General features: G+C 51.4%; 1 protein-coding gene across 4 annotated transcripts in view; it reads left to right on the top strand.

The window, feature by feature from the left end:
* The window catches only part of WWP2 (WW domain containing E3 ubiquitin protein ligase 2), a 49,127-nt gene that overhangs the window by 12,781 nt on the left and 18,996 nt on the right, over window positions 1-17,350 (top strand). For 2 of the 4 annotated variants that reach the window (XM_062586079.1, XM_062586083.1), the window contains 4 exons: window positions 476-757; window positions 1,715-1,811; window positions 8,039-8,178; window positions 11,174-11,387. In XM_062586079.1, coding sequence (XP_062442063.1) covers window positions 476-757; window positions 1,715-1,811; window positions 8,039-8,178; window positions 11,174-11,387 — 733 coding nt within the window. The remainder of the gene's footprint in view (window positions 1-475; window positions 758-1,714; window positions 1,812-8,038; window positions 8,179-11,173; window positions 11,388-17,350) is intronic. The other 2 variants (XM_062586081.1, XM_062586082.1) reach the window with 2 other exon arrangements.

Consider the following 17,350-nt stretch of genomic DNA (forward strand, 5'->3'; position numbering starts at 1 on the left):
TATGTCAAACCAGCTGAATATCTCACCTTTCCTTCTACCATCTCCCCTGCAGCCCCAGCATCCTCTGGACTCGATCTGCTGTGAGTGACTGTGGTCTTGGCTGAGTCACTGACCAGGCCTGTAGGGTAGTTATGCCACTGTGATGGGATGGGGTGGCCGCTCTTTGTCTTGGTGAGCAGTGGATAGTGAAGGAAGGTCCTTGACACTCAGTGTAGCTCGCCAGGCTGCTCCATGACAGTGCTGCTTATATGTGTGTAGGTGCTGAGCCAATGTCTACAGTGTCTCACTGAGGCACACGGTCCTGGAGAAAGCAGACGTGTTGTCCTTTGGGGGAGAGGGCTAACTCCACAGTTAAGTACCAGAAGATTAATGTCCCATGGGGGAGCTGGGGATCGTGGACCCTTCTTCCATAGCACCTGGCTTCACTAGTGGTGACTGCCTGGTCTCTTTCTCCATGTCCCCTCGTCTCCCACAGTGGAGAACAGGCAGCTGACCCTGAACCTGCAAACTGAGAACAAAGGCAGTGTTGTCTCCGGCGGAGAGCTGACGATTTTCCTGGACGGGCCTGCTGTTGATCTGGGAAGCCTGCCTAATGGCAGTGCCGTGACAGAGGGTGAGTGCCGCCCATCTCCGCATGCATGCAGCAGCTCTGAGCACGAGGCGGTGAGCACCGGCGGGGAGAGGAGTGGGGCTGAGATCACGGCCCTAAGGACCTCTGAGCAAACATCCGAGTGCCAGCAGCCACCTCCTCTCCCAGGTAAGGCTCCAGCCCCTGCCTGTCCCAACTGCAGGCTTGCTCATGGACTCCCGTGGGAGCAAACGTGTGGTGGGACAGGAGTGGTGGCACTGACAGGATCACACTCTGCCTCCCTGCCGATACAAAAAGAGTGGCTGTTCTCTGGGCCCTCCACAAACTGCCTGAGTGGCTTCACCCCTTCCCTAGCTTTCCTGTGTTGGGCCCGGGAAGTGTCTTCTGTATTTGATGTGCTGCTCGGATCAGGAGCTCCCTGTGGCAAAAGAGTGCATGCGGGGACACAGACTGATGTCTGACTGGTCAAGACCTCCCAGGGAGTGAGCAATGAAAGATTCAACTCATACTGGGCAGTGACTGGTGTATTGATTTCCCTCAGCTCCTTCCCCTCCTAGGTGGGAGTTGAGGCCTGTGAAATCTGGGAGCTTTCAACGAGACTGCTCTCCTGGCACTGTTAGTTCCCTGAAGGGCTATATTTGCCTTTTCCTGGTGCTGTATTCAGAGCCATGTGAGGCGTTGTGGAATGGGCTACACCATCGCACATCGGTGTAGTATGAGAGCACCTCTACCTGGGGGAAAAGTGTTCAATGCAGAGTATGTTGCTCTAGTGGAGCTTTGTGTGCAGAGAACCTGGGCTGGGGGCTCTGCTGGTCATTGGTGCTTGTGGTCCTGAATCCAACTGTACTAGCAGAGCCACATGGTAGCAACCAACACAGCTCCTGCTCTCTCCACTCTGCTCCTTGCCCATGACTTCGGAGAGTGGGACACCCAAGGGGCTTTGCCAGATGAAGGATGCTGTGCAAACAGATGCTGCCCCTGGATTTTAGCGTAGAGGGCTGGCAGGTCTGTCCTGTAGTATACTGGGCTTTTATGTCTTCCTATCTTTTTTTCTGGAAGAAAGGAGGCTGGAACTAGTAGGTGCCTTTGTCTCTTTCCTCACCCTCTTCTTCTTCAACTATTCAGGGCCTCAGGTAACTGGACGGGAACCCATCAGCATGGCCGCAGCCACAGAGAGCAGACACCAACCTCCCAGTACGAACTGCTTTGGAAGCAGGACAAGGTAAGGGTTCCTTGCTTGGCAGCACCTCTCAGCCCATCGGGGGTGATTACTGGGCCTGTGAAGCAGCTAAGTAGTGTCTCAGTGGTCCTTTTACAGTGGATACCACTCGAGATCTCTCAGTGAGCTCACAATAAAGCAGCCTGTAGGAAACTTGGAAAAAGGATGAGCTGGCAGGCCTCCTGGCAGACTGCAGAGCTGAAAGGCACACCATGTGCAGTGGCCATACAGCTGTGGTGCAGCTTATCTGAGCCTCTTGGAGATTTTCATTCCTCAAGGAGCATCAGGTCTGTGATAGCTTGGATAGTTTCCACTAGGTATTCTACTGGCAGCTGAAAGAATGATGCATCAGGGATGTGTGCGGAAGGCTGTGACTAGTCAGGTAAACAAGCAAAGGGCCTGGTCTGCGTAGGCACCCTTCAAATGGCTCCTCAGGATTATATGGACCACACCTCCCTTGAGTTGAGTACAGCGCTAGCCAGGTGCTGGGTGAGGCCAGGAAGCAGAGTGCCCATCCTGGCAGTGGTCACAGTGGGAATGCTTCAGAAGGTCTAGGGAGGGCAGGAGAAGCAACACAAGCAGAGCTACAGGGAAATGACAGCTACTTCCAAAGAAAATGAGATGCTTGGGCACCAGGCCATCCTGTGCCTGGCACAGTGCCCTTCTTTGCCTTCTTGCTGGGCTGGAGTGGCTCAGAGCTGCTCCTTTTGGAGCTGTGGTTATTGAGGGACGTGTCACACTGTCAACATGGAGTTGAATTTAACACCTATTTATATTTCCAGAGCATGGCAGTAGCCCAGCAGCCTATACAGATGTTCTGGTTAGAATTGTGTCTGTAGAGAGGGAGCTTGCAGCCTTGGCTGGTAAGAGGTTCTGCACAGCCTGCAGGCTCGACATTCGGGAGCATTTTCAGCAACAAGCCCTGTGCTTTGAGCTCTTCTGCTCCTTCTTGATCTGCTAGGCACATACCAGAGAAGAGTGAAGGGAAGAAATGTTCTCCTCTCTAAAAAGTGACCCCATCCCTAAAATGTTTGTCTCTCACCTGAGAAGGTAATGAGACAGGAAATTAGAAACAGATTGCTGAACGTAATTTGTGCCCGTTTACTGTGGCTACTTCTCTTGATTCCTGCTGTCCAGGCATTTTCACAGATGAGATGCATGCTCAGTATCTTGTTGGGAGTTGGTAGCTATCAGCAGGTGCTGGAAAGCCTGTAAAGAAAGTTCTAGCTTAGGTGGCTCAGGCTGCTGCCTAGATGTGACTACTGAATTCCTGATTGCTCTTCGACTGCCTGTAATTAGTTTCTTCTCCTGCTGTCTTTTTGAGCTATAAACCTGTCAAAGTGTGGTGAGTTCTGGACAGCACTTTTGTAGGTGACCTTCAAAGATCTTCCAGGTGTGGAAATAGTATAAGCTGCTTAGCTGGTAGAACCTCTGCTGCTGACAGGTTGCAGAGCTGTTGACGTAGTCAGTTGGCTCTTGTTGCTTGCAATCATTAAAAATCGCGTAGCTTTTCTGCTATGGGAAACTTTCTAGCTAGTTGTCAATTCGTCCTAGATTCACCTGAATTTAGGGTTGTTCTGGACATATACCACAGTTTGTAGTACTCCTACATGGGGCAAAGCACTGCTGTATGTACCCACCGCAGAGGCAGCTGCCCTCTCCAGAGTGAAGTAGGAGTCCTGTACACATGGTAAAGCTGTTTGATATTTGCTCTGTTTATATGCAGAGTGCTGTTTATTTTCATGAGCTTGGTGATGGATGCTGGCAAACTCCCTCACAGGCAGGATGGAAAGAAAAGGGTCATTCTTTGCTCCTCAGCTATTTCTACTCTCTCCCCTCAAGGGAAACTGCTTGGTCAGGGCTTCTCTTTCTTCTCCTGAACAAATGTCATCTTGGGATTTGCTGCTGATCTTGGTGACGGGGTGTGAAATTCCACAGCCTTCTGTGTGAAGAGAAAATAGAGAGCCCAGAGGTCTCTGTCTGAGAGCAGGGGCCTTGGGTGCGGAAGAAGCTGCCACAATCCCCATTTGTTTTGTTGTGGCCAAAGGGGCCTGTTCTGACACTAGGGAATAAAGTAGTCTGGTTTGCCGCTCGCCCTCTCTGGAGACTCGGACTGTCAAGCCATGTGTCGTACTGTGATCTGACCACAGGCATGTGAAACTTTGCTGTCACCTGTCACAAGCTCATGCAAACTCGCATGGTTTCTCTAGTGTAGTGTGCTTCATGTTTTCTGCTTTTTGATGTCCAAAATTCACAGCTCAGCTAGTGATGGGCATGGTCATCCCTGAGGGCAGGTGGGAGAACCCCTTCTGGGTCACTCAGTCCAATACTTTCTCTGGCCCCCTCATGGGAATCTCTTGCGCTAGTTTGCTCCACAAAGCCCGGTATATGGCCATTGGACTTCTGGAGTGATGCCACAGCAGTAAAAGGCCAGGTAATCTACCACTTGCAGCTCCAGGCCTGCAGAGGGGAGAGGTAGGCTGTACTGGGCAGTGGGTGTGCAGCCTGTTACTGGAGAGGTTCTGGGGCTGGAAAGGGCCAGGACATTTTGTTCAGGACCTCAGACATCAAGTCATGAAATGGATCTCTGGGATCAGCAGGGAGGAGTCTAGAAAGTGGTGGGTAGCTGGAATAAACTAGGTGGAGTTGGAGCCCATTTTAAGGTGACTTTTAGGTCTATTTTCAAAGGATGATTTATACAAGACAAAAATACAGTTTCTCAAGGGATGGCCGCAGGGATACAGGAGCAGATGGGTACTGTGTTACTGCTGGAAGGCTGTTCTACCCAGAAACCCAGCATCTCTTAAATCTGTCATGGTACTTCTAGGTTGGGGATCTGCAAAGAGACCATGCATAGGGCTAAACTCTGAGGCGAGCCTGATGCGAATTGCCCTCTGGCCAGGGATGTCCTCTTGTAGGGCCATGCTAGGTCGATATTCGTGCTGCACATGAGAACAGCTGAGTCCCAGAGGTAAGACAGCAACAGGGATATTGTGCACTGGAAGGCCTGAGGGCAAAGGCCCTGGCGTGCTGGGAGCTCCAAGCTGCTGGTAAACGCGTGTGGTCTCTGTTCCCTGCCTTGCAAACGAGAAAGCTGGGTGCAGGGGATCTCGGCCACCACCTCCTCATTTTTCACAGAGGCAGAAGGAATTTCTCAGCTCAGTGTTTCTGGTGGCGGTTAGTGGCAGCGGGAGCTGGGCCTCCTTGGGCCCCCCGGCCGCTCTTGCAGCGGTGGAGGTCTCCCTCCAGCTACAGCTTGTTACCTCTTGCACTGAGTAAGGCTGAGACTGGCATCGCAGCCTCTCCTGACACCCCTGTGCCGGGTCCCAGGGATGGGAGTACTGCTGTGGGAGGAGGAAGCTGTTGCTGGGTTTCACATCCACGGCGGAGAGGAGCCCAGGCGATGTGCCCCACGTCGTTTGCAAATCAGGGACTCTGCCTTGGAAGAAACAGGGGAGCTGCGAGGTTTGTGTCCTCCTGGCTGATGCCACTTTTGTTTTGGTGCAGTCTGCTCCTTCTGCCTCTGGCCCAGGAGGAGCGATGGGGCAGAGACCCGAGATCGTCAGTCTGAAGGGAGCAGCAGGGGCTCGTGCCCGCTGCCTGGGCGCTCTGCTCCTTCCCTTGGCATGCTGCGAGAGTCTGTTCCCATTGGTACTCGGCCTTGTTTTTTCCCTGCTCCTATTTTAAGAGTGTGTTCCCAGTCCGGGCGCTGTCACGTGGCCCCGCTCAGTTTGTTTCCATGCATCTATTAAAAGACAATACCCAGATAGGAGTGCTCGTAGGAGGGCTGGGCTGGGCGGCAGGCCGGCTAATTCAGGCCTCGTAACCCTATGTGGCCGGCTGGCAGCCTGGAAACATCCTGTTTTGGTTTCTAAAAACTCTCTGGGCAGCATTTAGCTCATCTGTGCTGAGAAGGGCAGGGACGAGATCCATCGTATGCCTTGGCCGCCCGCTCCCGGCGGGGCCGGCTCCGGCCGGCAGCGCCGCCTGCCCGCTCCCACGCTCGGCCCTTCGCTCACGGCCGGCGCTGCCTCTGGCCTGCTGGCTGGTTGACCGCGGCGCGGGGCTGCCGGGAGGTGTCCCAGCCCGCCAGAGCTTGCCCGGGGCAGGGATCTGCCTCAGCAGGGTGAGCGCGGGCAGGCTGGGTCCCTGCCCCCGGCTCCGGTGCCCGCTGCGCGGCGGTCCAGAGCTGGGTGCTGACCGCTGGCGGGGCGCGTAGGTCTGCTGCCACGGGGCTGTCCGAGCCCTCGGCCTGCTGCACAGCGAGGGGAGCTGCTTTAGGGAGGCGGGTGACATCGGGGTGCCCCTGTGCCCTGCGGGGAGCCAGCCCAGCGCAGCGAGGGGCACACCTCCCCATCAGCAGGGAGGGGAACCACTCCGTGCCCCTTACTCCTCTGAGCCCCGACGTGCTGGTGGGATGTTGCTTGGCAGCGGAAGCGAACCCTCAGCACAGCTGTTTTCTTGGGGTAGCCGGGGTTTCTGGGGCTGGAGGAGGGGTTGGCAAGGAATGTGTTGGAGACCCTGTGTCCAGGGCCACCCTCCGGGGAAGAGCTATGGCTGATGGGAGCGGTCTCAGCAGCTCCTGCTTGCAGCTTGCTCTGTTGGCTCTCCGCTCTTATCTGTGGCTCATATCGCATCTATTTTCGATGATTGTCTTCTGCTTTCTGCTGACTCCTCCTGGTCCCAGCCCTTCCCCTGCCTACTGTCATTGTGAGCTGCTCCCCAAGGAGAGCAAAGGGGAGGGATCACGGGCTCGCTGGGGCTGCTGAGTGTGGCATGACTGATGCGGTGCCCTGTTGTTGCCAAACTGCCTTCCCCTCCCAGCTCCAGCTCAGCAGAGCCCTGAGACACAGGGACAGTTGGAGGATTTTGCCCTTTTAAGGGGAGAACTTGGCTGGAACCAGCCGACGTTTTAATCCCTGTGGTCCTCACCCTCTGTCGTCGTTGCTGCAGCTGGGAGCACTGTGCATTGCCCCAGGAGCTGCGAACCCTGTGGAGGTGCCTCCAAGCTCCAACTGCTGCTCCTGGACCTGTGAGAGCTAGGAAGGAGACTGGGATGATGTGAGGCTCTCACTGTCAACAAATCTGCACAGAAAATCCAACTAGAAGATTGCCCTCAGTCCGTTGTGCCTCTGCCCTGATGTGTGAGTGATGTGACACTCACCCTGCTCAACGTGTCCCTTCCACTTGGAGTAGCACCTCTCCAATCCTGCCTTGGGGAGCAAGCGCTTGGCTGTGCGGGCAGCACTCGGCTCCCTCCCTCCGGCCCTGTGCATGTTGCTCTGCTCCACTCACAACAATTACCAGATTTCATAATAAACCTAAAACTCAAACCTTTTCTGGAATGTCTTGGGGCACTTGCAGGGGTGGGAGGTATGGAGGCCCAGCTGTGTTTGACCAGGGTGGTTTGTGCCATGCTGGGGTTGTGTATGCTGCAGGTGCTTTGCCTGGGGGGACCAGGCTGTCCTGGCCACTGCCACCTGCACAGTTAGTGTCATTGCACAGTGACATGGTGGCAAGAAAGCTCTGTCTGGACTGGATGTGGTGAGTTCCCTTTCCTCTCCTATCCCTGGAGACAGCCAAGTATCTCTGTGTGGAGAGTCGAGGTCCTTGCTGTGACGATTTAAGCTGCTGTCCATCCCGGCTGTTTGTCCCGTCCTTTGCCAGGGACCGTGCCTTTCCCAGCAGGATCAGCAGCAGAGAATACTTGCGCCTCCCTCACCTGCCTCTGTGCAAGGCTTGTGGCTGAGTTCAAGGTATGAAAATGGGTTTCCCTAGGTGTGTGATGTGGCACTGAAGTGCAGAAAGTATTTGCAGACCATCTCTTCCAGGAGCTTTGTTGCAGGAGTGGAGCAAGGGATCGCAACAGCTTAGTACCATGAGCAGGTTTTCATCTGTCAGTGCCCAGGCTGTTCCTTAGCACTTACGGTGGCTAAAGGGAACAGCAGCAAACAGAAGTGTGGCCGTCTGCATGACGGTTCCTCCTCTGCAGGACTCTGATTCCAGTAGGTGGGATGCTGGCACCCACGTACCGGCTGGGAGAGCAGGAGTAGCAACACTGGGAGTTCAGGGCATTGACTAAGGAGCAGGACCAGTGTCCCAGCAGTTCCGGGAGGTGACTGACTGCTGTGCTTGGAGAGGACAGAAGTATTGAGGCAAAGAAGACAGGAGTAGGTTTTCTCTCTGAGGCCAGTTGTATGTCTTACTTCTTGCGTTCCTTTCCGTTGCAGGACGCACCGACACTCAGCTGGGGTGGCCAGACAAAACACGGGGAGTGGAGAGCAAAGTCCTAGCGCCAGGAACCGGCACCGGCTGCAGGCCAAGAGTCAGAACCATGCTGGCATGACAAACGGCACAGCGAATGGCACAGGTGAAACGTGGTGTTAGTGGGAGCTCTGTTCTGGCCTTTTGGCTAGAGATGTATGGTGGACAGAGCCGTGGTGGCTGCATTTAGTGGGAGAAAATGAATTTTTGCTGAAATAAAGAATCTTCTAGTACTCAGGAATTTCCTTCCTGTGAAGGAGCTATCAATTTTACTTTTGATAAGCTGAGTAGCCTGAGCTCCATAGATCCCACTGGTAGGACCTATTCTCCATTTCTCGAACAGTTTGTGTAGCTCCTCTCTGGAGACTCCATGGTGTAAATGCTGCATCTGGTTCCAGGTTTTGAAAGGAAGACTGGAAAAGCAATGTCACGAATGCCACAGAGAGAACAGTCATCACAGCTGAATGAACTTTCTTTTTCAGAATTGTGAACGTTTAGTTGAATTTGCCCATCAGATTTCAGTGAAAATGTTTTTGAAGTCTTTACTCTCCAAAAATGGGGAGAAACAGCTGTCTGTATCTAGTGCCAGAAAACATACAAACCCACTTCTAAACAGGGTGCTGATTTTTATACCAGAGGATGTTTCTGGAGGAGTTTTTCTTGGTTTTGCTTAGGTTTGCCCACAAAACCGTAAATATTTTGTGGAGCAGGGCCTGGGATCTGGTACGTAGCTAACTGTAAAGCCATAAGCATTTTATCTGCCTCTTGCGTAGAACCTGGCTCTCACGTAGAACGGGTAGAGGAGTTCCAGCTAGAGATAGAGGGAAACCCCTCCAGAAGCTGTGAGATGTGATGCTTGAGACAGTGTCCTGGCCCGTAGTTGATGTGGGTTCAGTGGAGGTCCAGGTGTCCCACATCCTGGGTGAGTGCTTCAGTCACTGTGTTATTGGGTAAGAGGTAGGCAGCAAAAGTGACACCGCTACCACAGGCATTTCCTACTCCTCTGCACTGGTTTTGCAAACAGCACTGTCCTTTCTTTTGCTTTTGTCAGAGATCTGGAAGGAAAAGCCAAGTACTTTGTTTCGGGTAGAAGGAAATGTTTTGTTCAACCCGAAATGAAGACTCATTTTCTTTCCGTTTCACTGGAAAAACCTGGAGCAATATAATTTCAGTTTTGCCAGACGTTTTGGGAGGGAGATGGGGGAGTGGGAGGGCGAAGTGAAATGTTGCTGTTCAGCTGTGTCATCTTGCTCACCCCCGGTCTCTGCTCCCCTCCCTGGAGCTGAGGTTTGTGTCTGCCGTGGTCAGACCAGTGCTGTATTTGGAGCGAGTGCAGAGTTTTGTCCGCTGTCACCACCCAGCCCTTCTCAATGTCCTTGCTGTGCAGGGAACAGTCCCTCAGGCTGTGGACAGAGTTTTTGTTCCTGCAAGTATAACTTGGCGTTTTGGCTTTGATTTGCTAAAACACATTTTATTGGATGGGCCCCAGCTTTCCCAGTGGGTTTATGACTGTGCTGTCCTCATTGCTGTTTACTGCTCACCAACCTCTCTGTCTTCCAAAAGTCCTGTCAGCGATGATTTTATATTTCAGGATGGGGAGACGAGGGTTTTGAGTGGTTGGGGCTAGTACTGGTACTGGGTGTTACGCTCTCTAGAATGCCTCTAGAAACCTTTCTCCTCTTCCATTTTAATAGGCTTTGTTGACATTATTGTGCTCAATTTCTGAACAGCCTATTGCAAGACTGAGGTCAAGGACTTCCCAGTTACTTTTATCACTCAGAGCTATAATTTCATCTGAGAATAAAAGGAGGTTATTTCATGGCATGTTTCTTGCAAAGCTGTGTTGCTTAGCACTGACTATTCCTGCTGAGCTCCTTCCTTATCTATTGAACTTTGGATTAGCTTTTCCACTGTTTTGCCCAGGACTGAGAACAAGCTAATTACACTGTAATTGCCTGGGTCATTCTGCCGATTTCCTTTGAAGATTGGCACAATATGCTTGAAGCTTCTAAAACACCCCTTTCTGAGAATTGCTAAAAAAGAACACCAGTCAGAGATCTCCTCAGCTGAGTGCTGCAGGACTCCTGATGGGAGTTACTGTGAGCCTCCTGATTCAGGAATCTGCATCTCCTTTAGATGCTGCCTAAGAGGCTCCTTTAGTAACCAAGTGCTGTGTAACAGGTTTCCTCCAGTGATGGAGGATATTGTCCTGCTTCCCTCCAACTAAAAAGCAGAAGTGTACCAAGCAGTTTGCCTCTTCTAGAAAGTATCTATAGTTCTTCAGTCTCTATCTGTGAGATATTATAATACTATGAGGTTTGTTTCCTAGAATACTTCTAAGTATTTTGGCTTTTAGACACAGATATTTCTCTTAGGTCTTTACTTTCCCTTAGAGTTTTCTACATTTCTTAACTCTAACTCATGGAGCTCTGCCTACTTCCTTTTTTATGCTATATTTTGCTATTTTAATGCTTTTGTTTTGCTACTGAAACCAGGATGCCTTCTAGCTGAAGTTATCCTGTGCTTGACTGTCAAGTCATGGTTTTTGGCTATCTAATAAGTATTCTCAAACAAATTCCCTTCTGTTTTTTGGTCTGCATTTTCCTCCTGATCAGTTTTCATCATAATTTTCCTTTACTCTGTGTCTTCCCCTTCCCTTTTCCAAAAATGCTGTGGAACCCAGCAAAATTTAGCTCTTACTAGTGCAACTAAATTACCCAGTCTGTGCTTCCCTCTGCCTGGAGGGGACCTTGTGCCAACAGTTTTCTGAGCTCCTGCTTGTTACCTGAATTAACTGCAGGCCTGCAGCACGTTTGTGAGCAGCAGAAGAGATACTGAGCACAAGTGCAAAGTACCTCTGCTTTTGTCTGGAGACAGAATGGGTGCAGGCAGCGGCAGCAGTTCACAGAGGATCTGACACCTACTCCTGGGTGAACAGAGATGCTGCCTTCGCTGCAGGCTGGGGGCACCCTGCAGGTCCCATGCATGGATGGTAACTGCTGCCACCCACTGTTTGCTCTGGTACTAGGGCTGAGCGCGGTGGTAAATCAGCCAGGGCCCCCTGCTACCCTTCCTTAACACTAACAGCTCTGCCTTTCCAGTGAACGGAGACTCAGCGGGTGCTGCAGACGTTGAAGAGGAAAGGCCGTCAGCAGAAGTGATCTCCCCCACGACAGCAGCAAGCGTGGCTGACGGCTCTGTCGCTCCCGCTCTTCCTGCCTCGTCGGCCTCCGGAGAGGCAGAGGAGGCAGCTTCTGGCTCGGGCGCTCCCCAGTCCCGGGCTGCGGTGCTAGCCCTGGATGCTCTGCCCCCTGGGTAAGCAGCTCTGCCTTCTGCTTTAGACTCTTTCAGACCAGTGTGGCTGCGTGTGTGCAAGCTGGAGGAGCAGATCGGGGCACTGCTCTGCCTTGGCAGCTCAGAGCAGCCCAGACCCTCCCGATCTGCCGTGCTGGACCATGAGAATAAGCAGAGGAATGAGAACAGCAAGGGGGAGATGAGGGTCCAGAGCGGGTAGAAGCATTAGGGGCTGTTAGGGATGGTTGTAGCATCCAAATTGCTTGTGCAGAAAGACATGTTGTCTTAGTCCAGTTTGTGCCCCTACTCCATGGAGACAAACTACTATTAGTCTGAGCCGTACAGCCAGGGTTTGACTGTGCTGCAGGACTCCGCTCTCCTCCTTTAGGCTAGGAGTCCAATCCATGTCCGTGGCAGTTCTCTGAGGTGACAGTGAATCGCATCTCTGTGAAGAACAGTCTCTCAGTGTCAGTGCCCATAAGGGGAGCAGCAAAGTCCTCTGCTCTTCTAAAACACAGTAGAAGCTGTTAAAGGGCTCAGTTAGTGCGAAGAAAATACATGAGAGAGTGCATAAGAATTTCCAGGGAGCTCCCTTTGAGTAGGAGGGCATGATCGTTAAAAAGGAAACCTACAGAAACACCATAACCATAAAAACCATAAAAGTGTTCACTGCTGTTTGGGGAGGTGGACAGGATCCTCACATAGCTCATTTGTCACGTGCAACCTTGAAAGCATGAACAGACAACAGCAAGCAGTATCAAATGCATCAGCAGATGGAGGCCAGGCAGGACTTCTCCTGGGCCTCTCTGGAGTTACCAGTAAAGAAGAGTGAGAGGAGGTCTTTGTTAGTGATGCTGCTGAGCTGGTCTTAGATGATGTTTGTGAGAAGTATGGAGGCCTTGAAGTCCTCTGCGTGGAGGAAGGTAATGTCAAGCACTGTGCCGCACTTACGGAGCGGTGCTGCATAATGAAGATGGCAGCAGGGGAGGCCTCAGGCAAGAGAATGTTGTTCTGGGCCAGTTAGTCTCCCTTGTGCTCTGCATCCTCCTTCGCCGGCAGCATGTGGCAGGAGGAGCTGGGAGGAGAGCTTGGGACTCAGCAGAGCAGTGCCGGCAAGCACGCTGATCCTCGGTGAAAGCTGTGAGACAGTCTCTGAGCTCAGCCAAGCTCCCGTCTGCTGCCCTGCTACCTTTTTGAAGGAAGGCTAAGCTGAGTCGTTCTCCCCTTATATTTCAGACACCTTTAATTTTGGACCGAAAGCGCAAAGCAAAGGGGTTGAAAATGGCTTGTGTTTCCTATGAAGGGAGCTGTTTATTTTCCTTTGGCTAAGCCAATGCCTGGAAGGTCAGGGCCTCACTCGTGTGTCAGTCACAGGTAATTAGGGTTAACAGCTCAGTGTGCCTTTATGTGGGGTGTGTGAGGGTTACTGTTCTCTGGCCTGGGCGCTTCCTGTTTCCAGGCAGCTGGAAAAGTCCAGTGCTCTGAAAAACGTCTTTATTCCAGCCAGAGCTTATGCCTATTGCTGCACCTACTAGGTAGACTGAAGGTCTCCTTTCCCCTACCTTTGCATTACCCAGGGTGGAAACAGGGCGTTGTTTCTTTCCTGGGATGTGGGGGCGATGAGGAGCCTGTAGCTACCATGTAGGTACTCGAGAATAGAGTTTAAGGAGGCTGCAGGAGGCTCAGGGATGTTGCTTTCTAAGACACGTAAGTCTTCCATTTACCTGGTTGGAGGCAATGTGGAGCCAAGTGGAAGGGTGGCCTGTGTCCTCTCTGTGTCTGTCTCCTGTGCTGCGTTCCCAAAACAGAAATCTGGCATATCAGAGAGGGAGGGTGATGAAACTGTTGTATTTTGCTTTTTGGAAGATGACAGAGAAGAGCAGTGGAAGGGGGAGCAACCTGTCCTCCAGGCTAAGCTTGCAGTATTTGGGAACTGTAGAGACACCTTTGATTTGCACCTTGGATCTTTTTCCATCCCTGTTGTGACCACAGGATCCGTAGGAGGTGAAATAGAGCAACCACCCTCATGCATATGTTGTCTGAATTATATGCTTGTGCTGAGCTGGGCTGGATAGCACTTAAGCTACTTGGTCAGGTGGAGTCCAAGTATCAAGTTCTTTCCAGATGGGGGACAGGGGAGAATTGAGTCCATCCAGGTCCAAGTGAGCCATCAGGAGCCAGGTTTCCACAGTGCGAACCTTGCCCCGGAGAGGCTGGACTAGCTTCTACATGGGCTGCTGCAAGAGTCTGCATTGCCCTTGGTAAATAGGGATTGCACAAAATGCAGTGGCACTAAGATGGTATAAATGAGCTGCTGGGGATCCCTTGAGACCTGATCTGGGGAAGCTCATTCTTGGCTGCCTTACCACACCAGAGAATTGCTTCGGCTAGTGGTTTGAGGCCCAGCTTGGGAGATGGGGATGCAGCTGGCGGGGTGAGCGGAGGCAGTCGTGCTTCAGGCAGAAGGGATGCAGGCAAAACCAGGCCACTGCAGATCTGGCAGCAAGAGGCTCTCCAGAACGTCGTGCAGGGTAGCCCCTTGCTGGCCTGGCTCCCGCTATGATGACTGTGTGGGGAGCGTCGCAGGGTGCGTGAGTAACGGCTCTCGCTTTGCTGTTTGCAGAAGCTGCGTGCCCCTGCAGTGCCGTCACTCTGCCACTGAAGAGCCTGAAAGCAGCAGTGTCATTGCCTGTCCTAGAAACCTCCAGAACTTGTGTTTTCGTTGGGAACCCGGGCTCATTTTCTAAGCGTCTCCTTTGATCTGTGCGAGCATAAACAGCTTTCAGGCTTTTGTTCCCTTCAGCAGTTGGAGGGGTCTTAACATCTCGCAGCTCCTTCTGCTGGTGGATGCCCTGAGGCTGCTGGTCCCATGCTCGCTGCTGGGCTGCGTGCGGCTGGGGCCTGCAGAGGGTTCATGTGGGGATTCCAGGCTATTCATTCTGCTCGGATAGCTGTCTCTAAACAGCTGCACCAGATGTAGCGGGCACAGAGGCATCTCGCATACAACCAGGAGTCTGTTCTAGGGGCTGGAGGATACTGGAAGGTAATCTGAATAATTCCAGACCCAACAGTGCCCAGAACCCTCCTCTTATGTCCTCCTGGCTTATGTAGAGCTTGTTTTCTTGTGAAGCCAGAGAATGTGTGTGAAGAAGAGCAACTGGTTGCAGCACTCGGAAGCCTTTGACCTGGGGTCCTGGCCCTCACCTATGGGCTTCCAAGTGGACTGATAGTGAAAGGTGGGGGAGGGCAGCCAGAGTCACTGACTTGCATCTGGTTCCTATCAGCGATGGTCCTGTACTGGGGACAGACGGTCATTAACACGGTGTGTGTACACAGCTCTGTCTCGCGCGTACAAAGAGGTACATTATACTGCCTGGCAGAAGGCATGGTGCTGTGGTTTCTTACATAAGGAGAGCGTTTTGTTTGGCCTGCAGGGTTACCTCAGCACTGCCACTTTGCACCATCCAGTGCTCCCTGTATCTGCTGCCCATTGCAACCGTTTGCTGCAGTCAGATGGGAGTTACATAGGTGCACTGTGGGTCCAACAAGCCGTGCGTTTCAGACGCGCACCAGTGATGCACATGGATCTAGAGCTCTAGTGTCTCCTTGAGTACGTCCCTGGATACTGGAGCATAGACATGGGAATGACTGTTGCTAGCAGCACGTTGTAACTGCAGATGAGACGTGCATTGAAGCATTGAGATGGGAGATGCTTGATTGTGCTTGTGCCCTGAATTTGCCTGAAGGCAGAATCCTTGGCCTCAGCAATGGACATGAGACAAGCTGATAGCTAAACAAACTCAACCATTTGTGTTTTTACACTTGAGACCATAATCCTGCCACTGTGTTCAGTGATTACAACTTTGCACCTTTTTCTACCAAGTTTTTAATCATAACTCCTGTCAAGTACTGTGGGGAGTTGACTGTGTCCTCCTCTCTTGTGGGATAATGAAGCAACAGTTTATTCTAAATGTCAGGTTCCAGTCTATGTTCTTAGTGCCTGTCTCAGCTTTCCCCTCAGATGGACTTTTGCTGTTGAAGTGGATATTGCTATTCCCACTGTCTATCATTTGTTAAACTATTGATCTTTCTTGCCAGTGGTGGTGTGGCAGCACTCATCTAGGAGAAACGTTGGCTGGAAATAGGTCCCTGAGAGGAAGAGCCTGTTGTCATGTGTGTTCCCTGACCTGTCCGTTGAGGGATGGCAAATGGTGTGCAGGGAAGCTTGAAAAGGTTGAAGCCTTTGAAGAACCGGGCAAGGTGGTCTAAGCAATGTTGGGTCTTATCAGCTCCAAGTGCCCCTATTTCTCAGAGTTGCAGGATGACAGCAGGGATAATAATTCAAAGCAGTTTACTCTGTAATGCGTGTGATTCACTCTTTGTAGCAACAAAACACCAGATTGTGGGTGAGGCAGCCCTCAGCAAATTTACTTTTCAGATCACCAAGGAGCTGCTGAACTGAGGAGCACATGAGCTTGGCAGCTGTTTCTAGGGATCGTAAGATGGGGACAGTCTGCAATGGACATCAGTAACAGCCACTGCTTTGCAGCACCATCAGCAGCTCTCCTCAGAATCCTCGGTGGTTCTTTGCCGTCATAGGGGCACCAGATGAATATCCTACCAGGGATCTGGAAACCTTCTGCTCTAGAGGAGTTTCTGCCACAGTGTTTCTGGTCTCTACAGCCACAGAATTAGTACCTGAGGGCTTGAGAGCCTTCCAAGTCCTCAGAGCCCTATCGATCAGAGGACTCAAACTGCAGACATATTCCCAGTAACTTTGGAAGACCTGTCCCTTCCAGTGATGGGCACTGGCACCATTGATTCTGTGTGAGCGAGGCTGAAGTTGTGTTCATCTCAGAAGCACTGCTTGTCAGTGTGGACAAAAAGTATAGGACATCCAGCTGTGGTTGTCTTGTGCTCTCTGAATGACCTGTACTGCAGTCTCTAGATCCACCCAAAACAGCCAATTACGTAGAACTAACTTCGTCACAAAGATGATCCTTTAGGGGATTTCCTGTGATGGTGAACATGGAGGTCCATTCTGGCATTTCTCTGGACTCTAACTGATACAAAGTCTTATGAGTGGAATTGTGCCTTGGAATTTTATTTGTGAATAATATTACTCTACCAGAGACTTATTTTGGGTGTGTATCTGATCCCTAATGAGGACTGGAATTATCCACAGTATGAATCTAGAATGGGGGCTTCCCAAAGATTCAGTGACTCGAAAGCTGTGCTTGAAGTGGGGAGCTCTCCAGCCAGCAGCACTTCCAGAAAGGCCTTCTGTCTTCCCAGGGATACCCAGAAATACGGCTCCTTTCCCATTCATCTTGTGGGGTAGACATGCTTGTGTCTTTAAGAAATCTCAGGCATGCCAGCTCTGGTTTTCTTTTTAGAAGTTTCAATCTGTTTTAGCTTTCCTGATATTTTTATGCTCATGGAACATGAATTTATCACTAGTGAACAGGGAACAGGCATTTTACCTCTGGCAATACCCAACGCTGTCCAGGGATAACTTGGAGAAAGGGATGACCACTGACTTTAGAAACTTACGATCTGCGAGTAGCACTGGATAGTAGCAAGTCTCTTTTGAAAGAGACTTGGTCAGTTCTCTGGGTGGAGCTCTGCTTAGCAGCCCATTGCTGTCACAAAAGTGGTAGGTCCTGACTTGGGTTGTTTCCACAAAGACAACCATTGGTGTTGTAGATCTGTTCTTTGGATGAGAAAGATCCACTGTTGCTGGATGGTAGCTTTTATTTGCATGTTTTACCTGTTCATTGCAAATGCCTTGAGAACTTTTGACAAGCCAGAGGAGCAAAGCCAACAGATCTAATCTAGAGTTAGGCAAATTTCTTGACTATATCTTGAGCTTGATGTTCAAATCCACATCTTGCTTTTAGGGGATTGACTTTCTTATCTCAGAGTGTAAGATTGCTTTCTGCTAGGTCAGAAATTTTTCAGGCTGCTCACTTGATTTCTGGACA

The sequence above is a fragment of the Rhea pennata genome, chromosome 13 (assembly GCF_028389875.1).
Source record: "Rhea pennata isolate bPtePen1 chromosome 13, bPtePen1.pri, whole genome shotgun sequence".
Taxonomy (NCBI): domain Eukaryota; kingdom Metazoa; phylum Chordata; class Aves; order Rheiformes; family Rheidae; genus Rhea; species Rhea pennata.